The 18,033-nt window shown below is 41.2% G+C and overlaps 3 protein-coding genes across 9 annotated transcripts in view; 1 reads left to right on the top strand and 2 right to left on the bottom strand.

Annotated features, from left to right (window-relative positions):
• Positions 1-25: 25 nt before the first annotated feature.
• Positions 26-3,457, bottom strand: selplg (selectin P ligand). The gene is made up of 3 exons (XM_029444823.1): positions 3,202-3,457; positions 2,892-3,005; positions 26-2,366 (listed from the first exon to the last, which is right to left on the bottom strand). Exon 3 carries the CDS (start codon positions 1,593-1,595, stop codon positions 1,017-1,019), a length of 579 nt encoding a protein of 192 aa, XP_029300683.1. The 5' UTR covers positions 1,596-2,366; positions 2,892-3,005; positions 3,202-3,457; the 3' UTR covers positions 26-1,016.
• Positions 3,458-4,072: 615 nt separating this feature from the next.
• On the bottom strand, positions 4,073-17,642 carry LOC115016669 (coronin-1C-A-like). Of its 7 annotated transcripts, none has more exons than XM_029444614.1 (11): positions 15,573-17,642; positions 10,416-10,604; positions 9,173-9,306; positions 8,619-8,748; positions 8,198-8,379; positions 7,935-8,054; positions 6,536-6,640; positions 6,297-6,442; positions 5,809-5,866; positions 5,458-5,700; positions 4,073-5,032 (listed from the first exon to the last, which is right to left on the bottom strand). In XM_029444614.1, exons 1-11 carry the CDS (start codon positions 17,617-17,619, stop codon positions 4,901-4,903), a joined length of 3,486 nt encoding a protein of 1,161 aa, XP_029300474.1. In that variant the 5' UTR covers positions 17,620-17,642; the 3' UTR covers positions 4,073-4,900. The 7 variants fall into 7 exon arrangements, with proteins under 7 accessions (XP_029300474.1, XP_029300468.1, XP_029300471.1 ...); XM_029444608.1 differs by having other exon boundaries at positions 4,078-5,032; positions 9,173-9,295; positions 10,404-10,604; positions 15,573-15,724; XM_029444611.1 differs by lacking the exon at positions 15,573-17,642 and adding an exon at positions 13,670-13,819 and having other exon boundaries at positions 4,078-5,032; positions 9,173-9,295; positions 10,404-10,604.
• myo1hb (myosin IHb) overlaps positions 14,794-18,033 on the top strand; it is a 46,780-nt gene continuing 43,540 nt past the window's right edge. Inside the window, exon 1 of the mRNA XM_029444602.1 lies at positions 14,794-14,922. The gene's annotated coding sequence lies outside the window, so the exon portion shown is untranslated. The remainder of the gene's footprint in view (positions 14,923-18,033) is intronic.

Here is an 18,033-nt window from a genome sequence, read left to right as displayed (position 1 = left end):
GCCTGTCATAAATAAGGGAACTGACTTAGTCCACTGACTTTTATTATGACTGTTTAGAGACACACACGTACACGGAACACCTTTTTAGCAAAGAAGAAACAGAACTGTTGTACGGTTTCACTGTTTTTCACCTTGTTTAACATTTGCAGCACAATGTTTATCTGAACTTTGGCATCTCAGAGAGAACAGTTATCCACTTTGGTAACCCCTTATTTTACATGTCTTTAAAGTTGAATCATTTTTAATTTATTTCCTAAAGTGTTGGCACTAATTATAGGTAAAAATACAGAATGTGTTCAGCTGTTGAACTACCAAATGAAAAATTCCAATTAAATGCTAAGATAATGTAAGCGAGACTCTTTCTTGGGCTTTAAATTGAGTAATGTTGTTGTACCAACTAACAACAATGATTAGGCGATAACAGACCTGTTAAATAAAGCGTTACCAAACCGTTGAATAAATAATGACAATTCAGAAGCTGCATCTCTACACCCAAAATAAGCAGTCACGTACAGTTTACCATTAATCACATAACAGCATTCATACAATAACGCCTCAGTGCTACCAGAATAGCATCAGCAAACTGAACAGTGTCTGTGAAGACTAATCCCTTGACAAAACAAGCCTTCCTGTCTCCCGTTGCTAAGTGAAATACCATCAGGGCTCAGCCCAGGATGTAAAAAAAAAAAAAAAAAAAAAGAGTCTTTGATCACTCATCCTGACTTTAAGTCTCTTGTGGGAAAGTGTAAAATTATGCAAAATGTTTTCCTAAAATACACAATTGATGTCCTTAACAATTGCCAGATACGGCTAATGGTGCATGAACATGAAACAGTAACTGTTTTGGTTTGTTTCTTTGTGGTTTCTATGTCTCCTCTTCCTCCATGGCAATAGATCATGCAAAGAAGCCAAACCACCAACATCAAACTGGAAGCATGAGTTTATTCAAACAGCAACTGTTTCACTGACTTTAGACACGAGTCCAATCTGAGGTCTGACGACAATAATAATTCCATCTAAACAAAGCGGTCATTTTCTGGAAGGAAGCTGCTGAGAGTGAGGTTATCTCCTTCGTCCTCATCGCTGTCTGTCCCGCCGTGCATCACCAGGACTCCGTTACTGACTGCGTTGCGTTGTCTCGAGTAGGTGTAACTCTCGGGCAGCAGGGCCGAGATGCACATCATCTCTGTGGACGGCTGAGGCTTCTTGACCTTGTACTTCCTTATTGACAGCTTGGTGCAGAGGATGATGGTAGAAACCATGAAGATGGTGGCCAATACAGCCATGGAGGCGATGGCGATGAGGCAGGGCTTCACCAAGCCCCGGGTGGAGCAGGGTTGGACCTCAGTGCTGGATGGGCTCTTTGAGACTTCACAAGGTGCTTTTGTAGTTGCCGGAGTTGATTTGGTGGTTGGACTTGGCACCCTCTTGGGTACATAAGGAGGAACGATGGATGTATTGGTGGTGGAGACATTGGTGGTGGAGACAATGGTGGTGGAGACATTGGTGGTGGATGTATTGGTGGTGGAGACAATGGTGGTGGAGGTATTGGTGGTGGAGGACATTGGTGGTGGAGGTATTGGTGGTGGAGACATTGGTGGTGGAGATGGTAGATTTGGTAGAGAATGAGTTGGTGGTCGTTGTGTCAGGAAGATGTGAAGTGGAGATGTTTTTTGTCACAGAAACGGGCTGATACGTAGATGAAAGCTCAGTGTTGGTGGGGGCTGTTTCACTTGTTGTGACGTCTGCCTCAGAGGCGGGGTTAGCTGTCGTCATGGTTGAGGGAGAAGCTGAGGGACTGCTGAGGGTCTGGGTAAAGACTGGAGCAGATTCAGCAGGAGAGGTGGTGGAAGATAACTCGGATGTAACTTCAAGCTTATGGGTGGACGGAGGCTGCGGCGAAGACACGGCCACTGTTGTCCAAGATGTTGCGGAAGCTGTTGCAGGAACATTCGTATTATTAGAAGTGATGGGAGATTGTTGATGTATCGTTTCCTCTGAAGGTTTTGGTATCTCTGAGATCGTCGTGTTGTGGAGAGGATGTGCTGCACCTGCAGTTGTGGTTACTGCTGTGGAGATATGAAGCAATTGTGGACCGGAGCTGATTGCTGTCGCTGATACAGTGTTCATGGCAACCAAACCAGAGCTGCCACTTCTGTCAGTCACAATCTTCACTTCTACAGTGGTGTCTGCTGGTGCATCTCCAACCCCTGTAGGTTTGTGAGTTTCAGTATGACGCACATGTACACTGGTTATCTGCTTGGTTGTCTTTTCTGGTTCAGCAGTGTTTACCATACCAAACAAAATAGAAATTCCCCACAGCAGAGCCAGATACGTCTTCATGCTGAGTAGCATCATTGTTGTTTCTGAAATGACAGAAAATATGAAGATGTGTCTGTGTCATGTGTCTGAAGTGAAATCTTATGATGACACGGCCATGCATCTTTCACCACACCCATTGCTACATTTGCACATAAAAAAAACTTAAACTTTCTTAAAAGCAGTCTATACAAACAGAATCCATATTTAAAGTTGTACACACACACATACACACACACACATATACATATAAACACACACACATATACATATATATATATATATATATATATATATATATATATATATATATATATATATATAAAACCTGCAGCAAAGGTTTCAAAATCAGGTGTTCTCTAACTTTTGAAATGTTGTTAAAAGTTAAGTTAAACAACGTAGACAGATCAACCTCCTTTGTGAGAAAATCCTAATAGAAGATATCTTATTTGGAGAACAGGTAGTAAACTTTATCCAACACCAGTACATCAAAGGAAACAGTAGATCTCAAAAGCAGAAACGTATAATAAAGATTTGAAATGTGTCCTCTGATAAAACGATCGGTGTCTTACCTCACTGCTGGTGGATCACAAGGATGGACGTGAGGATAATATCGCCTTAAAGTTCAGCTCATTTCAGCCTCTCTGGGAGATCATCCACGGAGCTCTAGCGTGCCAACTGTAGCACTTGATAGCAGAAACAGGAAATGTTCACACACACACTTTTTCAACAGCTATACATTTTCAGAAAAGGCAGATACAGACACTTCCCTTAGAAACGCAAAGCTTCAGTTTGCATCAAACAAGTAAAATTGATCATACGTTTATTTCCCAACATCGGCTATATATATATATATATTCTTCGGCAGAAGATAAGTCTTACCTCATTGATGGAAGGTTGAGGAGAACTGAGGTCAGGATGTTTTACTCTGCATGTCCTGATGTTTGGACCACTACTTCATATAAAGTAGCAGGAAGTACTCAGTTCTGTAAACAGACGTTTCTCGTATGTCAACTTCACACTTCTGTCTGAGATTACAGAAGATCAGCTACACACAGACTCCATTATGGATTAACGTGATCACATTTATTTGGTGCCCTTACTTTAAAGACTGATCAGCAACAGCTACAATACAAAGCTTGGACACTGTGAGGAAATACAAAGTGTGTGTGGAAATGATAACTGTCACTTCCTGTACTGCTGAGTCATACGGAAATGTGGTTAAAGAAAAACCCCAGTTGAGGTCTAGGAAAATTGACGAGACAAACTTCTGCAGCTTTTCTATATCTATATTCTATGTTCTGTGTTGCTGGTGTAATGCTGAAGACCATATTAAACCATAAACACTACAATATATTTGTATTTCTTTTTACTCAGTGTCTTTAAATATGGTAATAAACTATTTCCCCCCCAAAAAATGAAGGAATACAAAAAATACTTTCAGCAATTTCTCCCATCATGATTGAGTGTAGGAACGTAGTGTATTTAAAAAAACAGATTGTGAGGAGGGAATTCCTTTTTATGTACAATAAATAACAATTGTGAGAATATCTCTGAAAAGTGATATAGACCTCACACTAAAATCTAATGACCTTGTGACTAATGCTGCATCACCACCATCAGACAAGAACAACTACCGAAAGAGGTTTTAGGCTATGGTGGAGGTTGGGACTGAGGTTGGGTTAGACCTGAAAATTAATCAAGTACCACTGATACACAATACGCTCAAAGCCAAACGAATATAAAAAGGAAGGATAATAAAATAGTTGTTCATGTGTAAAATCTTTATTATGTGCACAGAACTGTTTGTCAGGGGTTCAGTGAAACACAAGCTGGGCGAGTGGTCCCTTTCCAACACCAAATATGCACTGGAGAGGGCGACTTCAGTTTGACCCTTAACAGTGACAAGAGGCACCACTACATTTTGCACAACATTTACACCAGAGAGATGCAACCCCCCCCCCCCAATAAAACCCAATGTTAAATTTCAAGCCCAGAAGAATAGGAACAAAACGTTTTAAAATAATTCTTCCACATTCATAAATCTGATGGTTATCAATGAGTAAACTGGTTGGTGGAGAGAAAAAAAAAATCAACAGCTATTGTTTTAAAAAATGCAGCTCGACTAAATCAATCTACCAGCTTGTGACTGGAATGTACAACAGGAGAGAAAATAAAGTAAATGTAAAAGCAGTGCATGAAAACCGCACACGGTTCATATTTGGCAACACAAAGAAATGACAATGGAAATACTGATGCTACATACAGTTTTGGAGTAGTAAGTACAAACTTCACATAAGAATGTTTTACCACAATAAAAAAAAAAAAAAAAGAAGTTAAGACTTTTTCCTTCAACAAAAATGTCTTCTCTTCAAATGTGTACACGAGCTGCGAGAGTTTTTCCTTTTCTCTGTGTGTATCGGGGCGAAGTGTGAAACTGGAGACTTGATGAGGAAAAAATAAAGTTCATCTTGGAATGTAGGGCTTGGTCTCATCACGGGGACGACACCAAGCTCGATGAAACCGAATCTTGAGAATTTGGACGTGACTGACCCCGTCCACTCGATTCCTCTCCGGTGTCTTACATGGCAACCTTGGAAACCTGATCTTCCAGCCGGGCGATTCGACGGTCTTGCAGGATGACGCGGTCCCTGAGTGACTTGAACTCTCGGAGTACCTCTTCCAGTTTATCTTCAATTTTCTGTTCCTTTTTCTGGTCAAAAACAAAAACACAAGTTAGCTCGGGCCGAATTCTTTAAACCTCTCATTCAGCTTCTAAAAAGATTTCCAGAACTTTACCGAAAAATGTTTAAGGGGCCATTTTTAAATCTACTTTAAAAACACATTAGTTAGTTAATCCTTGCAAAACGAGCATGGACATTACAGGCAGTGAAGCCCTCCAGCAGTTAACTTTTCCGTTCTGCTGAATCATGACCCAAATACCAAAGTATGTGCTGATCCATAACTTTTGTGAATTGTTCCAACCATAATAATTACTGTGAATGGCCGAACCCAAATGCTGTGTGAGAGTTTTAAGTGCAACGCTTTTTATTAGAGGAAACAGTAATAACTAAAAGAAATATACAGTTAAATTAAAGATAAGTAAGGAATAAGGAAATACGACATGTTTGCACTCACTACTGAGGACTGTGGAGTAACGTGCTTCTGGACAGTTGAGATGTTTTCTGCTTTTGTGAGTGCCTTCGTCTCCAGAACGTTCGTCTTGACCACTTTCAGATCCCGGTTCTTCGTGGAGACGTAGCCGTCTTTGAGGGAGATCAGGAGGGGGCCTCCGTTCTTCCCGGCGAACCACTCCTCCGACTCCAGGGCGGGATCGGGTCCGGCTGTGTCGGGATAAAGGTCGTCCTGGAACAGATCCGACTGGGCAGGTGGAGAGGACACAGGACATGTCATGTCATGAGGAGAGGAGGACATAAAGCAGCATCCAAAGAACAGCACATGTATTGCTTGGCATAAACACAGACTTACCTTACGTGGGACTGTCATGATGATGGGTTCACATTTTCTCTCATGTAATTTGTAAAACCTAGAGAGAGGATTAATGTAACATGATTAATATCACACACACACACACACACACACACACACACACACACACACACACACACACACACACACACACAGCAACATGACAACTGTAAGAGTAGTTACACATTTCAACCTCATTTTTATCAGATTTTATAACTGAATATCTTTGTTGGTTGCAAAAAACACACATTTAAATAAAGTTACTTGGGCTTCAGGAAATTGATAATAATTGTTAATAATCCTTAGTTGTCTCCCTTGCAGCAACGTTTAGGTGCGTGCAGATATGAAATCTAGGTATAAATTGGGTTACGCTGATGTGCTCTTAAAGAAATCTGGATATTTTTCATATCAATTCTGTAATAATCAAAAATGCTGAGCCCAAACTGTATGTTAGCTTGACCAAAGGAAAAACATAATTACTGCAACACCTTGCAATTTCACATTTGTTGACATCCAGGCCTCTTTTGGGCATGTATCCCATGCCTCTCTGGGGCTCCTTGGTGGAAAAGGTGCTGAGGTAATGCACAAACGGAGCCTCGTCAGTGATCTCGAAGTACCGAATGCTGCTGTCGCCCTGAAGACAAACAGTCACAGCTTAAAGTCAGTTTGTGAATTGAATGATTAGAAATAAGAAACAAAACCAGAGTTTCTTTACAAGTCTGCTCACCTTTCCACACAGGTAGACTACGCTGGTGTCGGGGTCATAGAAGGGCAGCAGGACTCCGTTACTGGAGTCCATCTCTTGAACACATATTGGCTCGTCCATGTTTTCCTGGAAGCACAAAATTCAGTATTTAAAGCAACACTACATTGTGGAAGACGCTTGAACGACATGGCCCCTATCTCACCTATAGCAAAAGTACTAAAGATATATAAAATAAAAGTTTAATTCTAACAGTGTAGAATTAAATACAGTATATTATATAATTATAGATGCATTTATCTGTACTTTAATGTTATATATGGTAAAGGGGGAAAGGGAAAGAGAGATATATATATATTATATATATATATATATATAAAACAAATATATATAAATGGAGAGATATAGACAACATATAAATATAGATAGATATAGAGAAAACAAATAGAGAGACAGATAGAGATACAAAAATATATAGACATATATATAATATATTTAGATATATAGATATATAGATATAGGTATTAAATAGTAGATTATATATACAAATATATTATAAGATTATATGTAATATATATATATATAAATATATACATATATATATATACATATATACATATATACATATTACATATATACATATATATATATATATATATATATATATTACACAACATTACACACACATACTTATAATATATAATATATATATATATATATATATATATACACACACACACATATATATTCCCACCTTTTCTATTCTATTCTATTTTCTACCTATTCTACAACATTAAATCTAATAAATATATTTATTGCTGGGTTGCTTAATCAATAGTAATACATCATAATTAATTTGTGAATTATAGTTTGCATTAATAATCTGAATCTGTAAAGTAACTATAGCTATGGCTGTCAAATAAATGTTGTGGCGAAAAGTACAATATGTGCCTCTGAAACACAGTGGAGTAGAAGTTTATAGTAGCATAAAATAGAAATACTAAAATATAGTTGCAACTAACTCAAATACAGTGCTTGAGTAAAAGTACTTAGTTACTTTCCCCCTCTGTCTATAGCCAATAATGAACAAGAACAAATCATACTCTGTCAATACAAAAAACAGTCCTGTTATTTAGAAAAGTGAAATCACTGCGTTGATGTTACCCTTTGAATTTAACGCCCCCAGCTGGAGCTGAAGTGTAATGAAAACTGAAACGTCATAGGAAAAAAATAATCCTTATTTCCCATCAGGTAGAACAGAAACTGATGGAAAGCCCTGACAATATGTGGACTTATATCGCAGGCAGGACGCTGCACAAAGCAAGGTCTTACAAAAGTTCAACATCACTATAAAGTAACATGTCAGCGGTTATGTTTTGATTAGTGTGTTCAGGATTGAATGAAATTCACTCCGCTGACGTACAGTTTTCCACAGGGCCAGCTGGCGTTCGCTCATGCGGCTGAATCCAGTGGTGAAAATGTTTCCGTCTGCTAAAAAGATCGCTCTCATTGGTCGAGCTCCCTCGTGAGCTTTGTCCTTCTCCTAAAAACAGAAACACACTTGTCAGATTGGGCAGCCATGTTTGTATGTGCTTTGAGTCAACAGTTTGGTGGGTGATTCTGGGAAAAGATTATTCCACACGAGAAGCATCCAAGCCCCCAAATCCCTGCGGCGTTTCCACTTACCGCAACAACCTTTTTTTTACGGGGGTCGATGACGCGGACCTTTTTGTCCTTGCAGGCGGTGCAGAGCAGGCTGCCATTGCGGCTCCAGCTGACACTAAAGATAACATCAGGGTGCATGTCCTCCAGGTTGATCATGGCCTCTCCCGTGCCCACATTCCAAATGATGATCTGGTTGTCACACCCTAAAATGGACACATGCAGCACAGCATGACTACACACACACACACACACACACCTCTGTGCCCACGGTTATTTTAAGCACTCTACATCACAGGAAGCAACACGACAGAAGGCCCTCTGTGAGGTGATTGGTCAGATTTGGAGTTCAGCTGTGCACAGTGGACAAATGGCAGACAATTACCTAAACAGATATTTCAGTTTGAGAGCACGGGGTGTACCGCAGGCGTCAGCTGAAGGTTACCTGCACTGAGGAGAACGTTGCGAGCGTTGGGATGCCAAGACACGATGCCGACCCTCTTGGAGTGGCCCTGCAGCACGACCACAGGCTGTGAGAGGGGATTCTCCAGTCCGTTCTCAGGGATCTGCCAAACCTGAGTCAGAAAAATAAACCTGTTACATAAGACGAGTCTATAAAACTCTTTGACAGAGACTGAAGAAAAAAAAAGCTCTTAAAAACACAAATTCACGAAGTACTGAAAATATATTGAATTTAACATCCTAAAAAGCAAGACAATCATTTGCACTAGGACATGTTCTAGATGTTAAGTGTAAGTGGTTATATATATATCCTTATAATTGCTACTCAAAACAGGTAGAGAAGTCCGAGGAAGAGCCTGGTGCTCGAAACGTTCGTACATTAAAATCCTTCTAACGGGAGATATTTGTTGTGTGGATCGGTTTCAACTCTGCTAGATATTTCTTTGATCCAGCACCCATCCTATTAGGTGTTGCAATGTACCAGGAAAAAAACCTCAAAAGCACATGTGATCATTTAGAGATGAACCGAGTCCTTACCATGACCGTGCAGTCCTCCGAGCCGCTAGCGATGACAAGGTCATTATGAGGACACCAGTCGATGTCCAAAACTGGGCCCGTGTGACCACATACTGTAGGGTAGACCTTGTCTATACGGCCAGACTGTGAGACAGAAGACAACGGTGTTACAAAGACTGCGAGCTACGTCCTCCTGATATCTAACGGGGCGAATTTAACCATCGTTTAGAAGTTATACTGCATGACTACGAGACAATTACTGACTCTTCTATGACCATCACATTGCAACTTTACCACACATCTGTCCTCATGCTAGGTAAAAAACACAGAGCTAGAATAATAATTGTACAAAACTTACAATCAGAAGTAAACTTCAAACAAATCAAACATTTAAATCTGTAAAACCAGCAAATAGAGGACACAACATGTCAACCAGTCTTTCTCCAAAAGATTGTATTGATTTGTGGAAGGTAGACGGCGAGAGGAGCGGGTGGCACTCACTGAATTCACAAGCTAACCAACAAAGGGAGCTGGCTTAGTGTCATGAATACGTTTGATCCTCTGGGCTTGTTATGACCCCAAAGAATATTAAATTAAAAAGGACGCAGTAAAACCATTTTTACTGTCATGACCTCATCCGTTGACATCATGGTTGGACATCTGTCTAGATGAATATCCCAAAGTTACAGCAGCTTCTCCAGAGGCAGGACATTATACAGTGAATATAAATCAATTAACACAGTAGCCTAAAATAAAGACCCAGCACCCGTCCCCTCTGTGGAGTATCATGTGTTCAATGAGCCAACGGTAACAGGAAATATATTGGATGCCTTTATTTCCATGCAGATTTAAACATTGATTATCTATGTTTTTTACTATAGATATGAGCCTCAGGGAACGCCAGGTCATGACAGCCTGCTGCTGAAGGTCTGCTGACCAAGAACAAGCCTTTAGGATTGATTGGCTACATGCTCTGAATCCTATACTATGACACGCTGTATTGTTACAGTACAACCCTTGTATCTCTGCGTATGATTCACAACCTCTGTGTCCAATTTTGGTCTCCAGTTGGCAGTGTCATGCAACTTTTTATTCCTACCAGACAGTCAAAGCACCTGTGTGCAGGATTTTGAAAATGTCACAGCAGAACAAAAAGCCTGAAAAACTCCAGGCGTGACTATTTAAATTCTGTATTTTAACTCTTCATGCAAACGTGGACCTGAAGGACAAGGCATGGCAGGAAGTCACTGACCTTTTGTAGAGGGAAGTACAAGAAAGGCTCCTCCCCCACTGGCGTCGATGATGATGGCAAGAAATTTGGGGTTGACGGCACAGAAGGAGCTGTCCCATGTGACCCGGGACACACGGATGTCGTCATAGCACTGGTCGTTCCTCGTGGCCTGACCGAAGACATGACGGAACTTGCTCTGTCGCACAACTCGCCGCAACATATCTGTACAGAGAAATACAAGTACATAAAGACCGAGTGTTTTGCTACATAAAGACTGGACTTCACAATATATATTGTAAACATTTATTTTAATGCCATCCAACAAACTAAGAAAAGAAAGTTGAAAATGCTTTACAACTTCAAGTGCATTCAAAAATATCCAATGAAATCCCTATACTGTGTCATTTAAACTATGCCTAACTTACTGTAACTAGATGAGAGCACACATTTAGGGATTATTAATTTTTAGGCTACCTGATGACACCTCAGAAAGTACAGTTAGCTCCACTTCTGCACCATCAAGCATGTTCACCTCTTCCTGTTCCTTTTTTTTAACTTTCAATTCTGCTTTCAGCTTCAAGAGAAGCCATTTATCAAGGCTAGACAACCGTTTTCAGATTCTACTGTTGGCATTTGACAACTTTGGAAACGGTTGGATGCTATCTGCAGCCAAACATGAAAACCAAACACTATGGGAATTCTCCTAGAAACGTGTCTTGTCGTAGCATCGTCTATTGTAATTCCAAAAAAAAACCTTTAATACCTGAAGGAGATTTTCCGTCATTTTAGTTTCATGTTGTGCTGTGTAATTAAGTGGAAAATATAGCGTCTCAGAGCAGTAATTAAGCTGCCAGTCTGAAGCGACATACTGAGCCGTTATACAGGCTGCAAGATTTTTCTCCAGTGATTGCACATCTAACCATCTGCTTCTTCACGTTCAGTAATGGATTTTAAAAACGGGGAAAGCTTAATCACCTTTTTGATCCGATAAAGAAAAGTCTTTATATTGTAAATGCTTAGTTTTTCCTGTATTTTTAATTAACGAAAAGATAACATGTAAAAAAATATATGAACTGTTAAGTACAGGTAAAAGTAACCAACAATCTGAATTCAGCAAAATAAGATTGAAGCCTAAAGCTCAAACACACCCATTATACACTCACACAGGTGTTTTTAATTACCTGGCCTAATTAGATCCGTCTCAGGACAAGGTGTGTACACATTGTGATTGATTAACACTACATCTTTACGATTCTAACATGACAATAATTTAACAATGTAAATGGTTAATGTGTAGACTATGACAAATGAGCATTTATGCTGCTTTCAACCCAAAAATAAAAACAAATCAAATGCGAAAATAGAAATGGGCACTACCCATTAAACTTCAAACATAACAGCCACATTCTAAACTCTCCAAATAGTCCAATGTGAGGACACATCACATGACATCTTCTCATATGGACATCTCTTTTGCATTGACAGAACACCACCTCTTAAAATCTTAATTTAGTTTATGACTGTATCCTCTCCACCCACCCACCCACAAATTAATAGTTTAAAGGTGGATTACTAGACATGACCCTTTTTATGAATCAAATACTCTCCCTGGATACAGTTGATTCATAAGCACAATGCTTCACAGAGCCATGAACAGTGATCATGTTGCTGCAGGGCTGCATAATGCCTGAAAAGCATAGGACTACAGACCAGAACAGTGTGTTCCCTGAGACAATATTAGGGCTCCTTTCAATTCAAATATGCATTTGACCAAATGAGCTGCTTCAGCCCCTGATGCCGTCCATTAGTGCTGTTCTTTGCCACGATATCACCACCCAACACACAATAGGACATTACTGAGCATCATGATGGTGGACTGCATTGTTTCAGCACTTACAGACGAGCCTACTGCTACGATATTATTGCCCAACACTGTAAACTTTGGAAGAATTGCTCTGATATAAATACAAATTTAGTCAGCAGCCATGCAGGGATCTGGCTCCCTTGTCTCTTATTTCACTGTCTGTCTGGACAAAGGGTGGACACAACCAACGATGCAATCACCATCACATCAACTCAGCCTAAGTTTATTATAATAAAAAGGCACGATGCATTTGTTTAAAGGTTTATGCAGAACATACCAAATGGTTCATTAGAGGTGGAAACGTGCTAACGTTAAACAATGGTTGCTAGCTAACGTTAGCTGATACCACAAAGCTCGGTGTCCCCTCCCCATTAAAACAAGTCGCTACAAACTAAACTATATCATGGTAACGAGGCTCAACTGGGATTTTAAACTATCTTGCCAGTAAGATAGTAAAGCAAGGTAAGTAAAGATAGTAAACTAAGTCGTTAACGCTGTGAGAGGCTTTAGTTAGAGATAACTTAAGCTAGCTATGCTTGCTAACGTTACCGTCCCTGAAACAAGGGGGTGGGTCGAGTATGCAGATTTGTATTTTTGAGAGTACAGATGTGACTGTTTTAAACGAAACAACGCATGTGGTGAATACAAACAAAAAAGTTTGATAAGTAAAGTGAAGTTAAAGGGGGCGACGATAATCTTGGACCATGTTCCGCCGCACTGCCCCGCCGGCATCTCGGCAGCTGTGCCGGGGATGGTCCAGTCTGAACAGCCGCTGATACATATACACGTTACACCTTAAACAAGGAGGAGGCAACCTGAGGGGTGTGCTTTTGAACACAAATATCCCACAAGTAACCATATGGCTTCTGTATTATGTCCATATAGAGCTGTCCATGCAGTGTTAAATGTGTAATTTGTGAATGGCTGCCACAGTGTGTTTTGCATCCGAACCGCTCACCAGTTAGCTAGGATAGCCACCTAGCCTAGCTGCTAACTGTTAGCTGCGGTGGACCGCCGCCAGCTGACGCAAGTGCAGATATTTCCACCCAAGGTTTTTGGCTGCTCCCATTCTCAAACCCCATCCAGTGAGCTAAATGGATGCTGCACAGCCCCGACCGATAGATCACATGAAAAATGCACAATGCAGAGACACTTTTCAGGCTTTCTTACCTCCTAAATCTATGCAAGATTTTCGTAAGCACGGGGGTAATCAATCACAACACATGAATCTGGTAGTTTAGGCGCGCCCTTATCCTGCAGGACGTTGCTCTAGTATCCCTTGTCTCCACAAAAAAAAAGCTCAGCCGGTTTGCACTTATTCCACCTCCTGAATGCAAATAAGTGACCCGGAGGCAGTGTTTTATATCTAGAGGTATTTCTGGATGCCAATAGACCAATAGAGCATCTCCTGTCCGTTTCTCACCTGCGGAAGACTAGCAATCGTCTACTCTCATCGTTATTAAATTCAATAGGATACGTTGACGACCGGCTGCGGCACATGCGCAAACGGAAAGCCAGATTTCATTTCCCAAGGCTGTGAACGGGGATGGGGCTGCAGGAAAACTGGGTTTCTCGCTACATCCTCCTCGTGCCTTTTGTAGTAGACCTACTAAATGAATGCATTTTTGTTCAGCTATGCAAAAATGTGGATTTTTATAGCCAGCAGCATCTTTTGTATCATGTTTCCCCCCTCCCCCCCCCACACATCACATCCGATCTCACCCCACCCCAGCCTGCACTGTCCAAACACAATAACGAACCCCCCCCCCCCCCCCATAGTATTCAGGAAAAATCAGCTATTAAGCGGTTTCCCTTTTTATATTTTCTGTAATTATGTTTTCACAGAACATATTTGCACTCCTTAAATGCAGGTTTTTCAAATTGTTCTACGATCTAGCCCTTCTTACAAGATCTCACACATCATAGTGAAAGTCTGATGAATCTGTATACGTCTGTGAAAACAGTTCATTAGTGACCTTAGAAAACTATCCCCACTCAAGAGCCATGTATTACCTTATTCAGGGCTTTCAACCACATCACCTGGTCTTCATCAAGGTCGAGAACAAACAAACAAACCTTCGTAATTATAAGACAGCACAGATGAGAAGTCTTAAAAAGGGATCGATCTCTACAACAATTGACACCTGAGAAGACCATGTGATACAGTTGAAAGTTACGGATAAGTCTAGTAAGTGCAACTTGAGTTTATGCAAGACTCTAATTTCTGGAGACGTTTGTCTTTTTAAAAACCTTTTTATTTTTTGTCCAGTGATACATTAAGCTTGTGAGTTTGTCTGCACTTAGATGATATAACATATCTACAGTTTGAGTTACTTTGTAATTATTGTGTAATCTAAAGTCCGAACCACTTTCCTTAGATGCATATTTATGATTAAAATTATATTTCACCCATTTAAGGAGGACATTAATACAACAGCTGGTTTAAATCATGAATGAATGGGAGATGTAGAACGAAAAGTAATTAATTTACTTCTTTCTTTACCTGCCTTTTTCTAAAAAGGTCAAGGAGTTTAGAGCCTATCCCAGTATGCATCAGCAGAAGGTGGGGCAGTTTTCAAGACTCCCACATCTGAACAATCTGGGGTTAACACAGGGAGAACATCCAAACTGCGCACACACACCAGAACCCAGATCCATAACCCAGCACTGACATTGGTGAGTAGTCAAACTTGGATTAACTAAATGACAGGAAGATGAAACGCATAATCATCTTTTGTCTTCAACAGTCATGTTAATGTTACTGAATCACAGTTCAGACCATGTGAAAAGTTGTTTGAGAAAGCCTTGCTTTGTTTTATATTGAATTACTCCTAAACAGACAGGAAAAACAAGACCGAATTAGGCTTAAATGTTTCAATCTTGTATATTAAATAACAAGATTTAGATCCTGTCGTTACATTACTGGCATAACATGAATACATCAGCTGCTTTGAATAAAACCGCAAAATCAAAAACAATGATCTAAAAAGAGGCTAAAACCTCCTTAGAGCTGAGAGGGGATCAGTCTTTGAGCTTTGAAACCACAACTTTCTATCTTCAAAATGTCAACATTTCTGTATAAAATTAATTCTTAACGTGATTTTTTTTTAGAATTCATCAAATATGTTTTTATTAGGTTTCGTATACAAACAGAAGAAGAGAACCGTGAATCCTTCAAGTAAAGTTGTGCCATGATATTTGAAGTGAAGTGTTTTTTCACACGAGTCTGTGGTATGCAGTTTGGAAAGTACCCTCTCATCCTAATATAACACATGTGCCTTTGTGTCATTAAAAACACTCCAACACTGACAGTCGAAAGTCCTTACCTTTCTTTGGAGGTACTTGAACTTCTGGTGGTCTCTCTTTAGATTTCTTTGGGACATCAAAGGCATTCTTTATTTGGGATACTTTCACACTTGGACCCTCCTCTGCCACCCGGACCTGAGCCCTGGCCCCTTCAGCTTTCACCCGGCCCTGATTCTTCTGCATTTGATTTGTTTCTTTGATGATTTCCGCCACTGGCTTGTACGATCCCACCTCACTGTCATTTCCTGCATCCCTATCACTACCGTGGTTGTCTCTACGTCTATCAAGTCTTTCAGATGGGAGCTCAGGGTAGATTTCTCTTTTCTTTGAAGAAGCAGGTTTTGGTCTTTGGATTTCATTGTTTGATGTGACCTCAGGTATGCGAAGAGTCTCTGTGGACGCAAAACGATTTGGGGGCTTGTTGGTAACAGGAGGAGGTAAGCTTTTAAATCTGGATCGTCTCTCCAGGTATACTCTTCTCTGCAACATGTCCAGGTTTGGCGGCTCTTCCTCCGGAGACATATTCGCCATACGCTCACAGTAGTCAAAGTCTATCATGTCTCCATACTGCTCATCCATTTGTCCGAGCGACAGATTCTCCCAAGGGCCGAGGTCGACCGACAGCCGCCGTACGTTTGGTGGCACCGTGTAAGTGCCCCTTTCATCCCACAGCAAGCACATGTCCTGATTAGTTGTAGTGTTGCATGGAAAGTTGTTAAAATCAAAAGTGTGTCTCCTCTTGACCCTCTCCTCAGAACGCAGATGATCTTTGCCTCTTCTTTGCACATCAGTTGACTTTAATTGTGCAGTTTTGAGCTTTATAAATGGGTTTTTAGGTTTTTTGGGGACAGGCGGAGGTGGACCTTTAACTTTGGGCTTTTCTTTTGGCACAGATTCCTCTTTAGAATCACCAGAGGCACCTAGAACCATCTGTGAATTTACCATACTTGTACCAAGTCGCATCGCCATTGGTGTGCCTCTATTAGGCAACAGATGAGTTACAGGCGGAGGGGTGATCACGGCAGAGAAACAAACAAGCTCGCTCTCCCTCTTTAAGCTCGCAACCTGTATCTTTCCATGACAGCCTTCACTCTCCGGCAGAGGACGAGGGATTAAATTGCATTGTTCCACTGGAGATAAGGGATTGCCTTGCAGTGGTGGCGTTTCAGAGCGAGACGGCACGGCTTCTTTGCTGTCCTCTTTCTTGGTACACAAACTACCTGCTTTAGCCCTCTTAGAGACAGCGGCAGAAAAGCTGCTCTGATGGGACTGATCTTCTACCACTTGTGTTTTTTGCACAATAAATCCTGAACCATGGCTTTCCTTATATTTGTTTTCTGATTCTCTTAAAGAAGGCTCTACCTTTTCCAAGCACTGGTCCCACTTAGACTTCATCTCTCTCTGCCCGCCCGGCTCCAACTGGCCTGCTTCATCAAGCATGTCTTCTAAATCATCCGCTCTCTTTCTTAATCTTTTTACTGAGCCGCTGTTGTCTTGTGTCGACATGTGCTCCTTATTAATGTCAGTAGAAACTTTCCCCTTGTCATTCATGTTTTGCTCCCTCTCTGCTCTCCCTCTCCCAGTTGTCTCAGCGTGGGCAGCAGCTCCAACATGACCGACTCCTTTTAGCCGGCACCTGCTGCCTGTCACTTCAGCCAAATGTTGATCCTTTTCCCTCCCAAAACAGGCTTCGGCTGAACTCTCAGCATGCGCTTCCACACTGGCAGACGTCACTGTAAGTGTGTCAGATCTCCTCCTGCTTTTCTTCTCATTACTCTTCTCTTGAAGGGCATTCCTGGAAGGTCGTGGAAGGTTATCATCACAAGCAGAAGCGTCTTCCTCAACTCTTCTTTTAATAGATGGTTGAAGATCCTCTGTTTTGATCCTTTTGCCAGAGGCGTTGTGCCGTTTGTTGTTGTGTTCCCCATCAGATGACATCCAAGTCTCATCCTTGTCGAGCACCATAAAGTCCTCCTCATTAGTGCATGAGGCTGTTAGACTCTTTGTTTGAGGGTCTAACTTGCTACGACCAAGTTCTGATTTCTTCCCATTTCCCTGCTCCTCCATTGCTGTAATCCCAGTAAGGGCTACAACCTTGATCTCAGAGTTTCGTCTTTTGTCTGAAGTTTGTCTCGTCTCCTTTGGGCTCAGGACAGTTTTTGAATCCTCTGAGGTTCGAGTGACACTCCGGCTCTGCTCGTCTCCACCCACCAACTCTCCACTGGTGTTCAGAGAGATCTCCCGCTGACCCTGAAGCCTGATTGGCTGCCCAGTTTGGGGGTCTGTAAGTGCAGAAGTGACTATGAGCTTCCCTGCGTGTCCAGTGGCCGGGCCACTAATCCAACCAATACCCTGAGGGGTCGCAAAACTGCCACCGTCCTGATCTCTGCTCTCATCTGGTTGCGCTGTCTCGGAATGTTCTGTCGTTTCAGTTTGCCCCGACCAGTCTGAATTATCAAGCGACTCATCTTTTTCGGACAA

This window comes from Cottoperca gobio, chromosome 12 (genome assembly GCF_900634415.1).
Source record: "Cottoperca gobio chromosome 12, fCotGob3.1, whole genome shotgun sequence".
NCBI classification, from domain to species: domain Eukaryota; kingdom Metazoa; phylum Chordata; class Actinopteri; order Perciformes; family Bovichtidae; genus Cottoperca; species Cottoperca gobio.
Note: the sequence above shows the minus strand (reverse complement) of the source record. Positions and strands in the feature narration are given on the sequence as shown.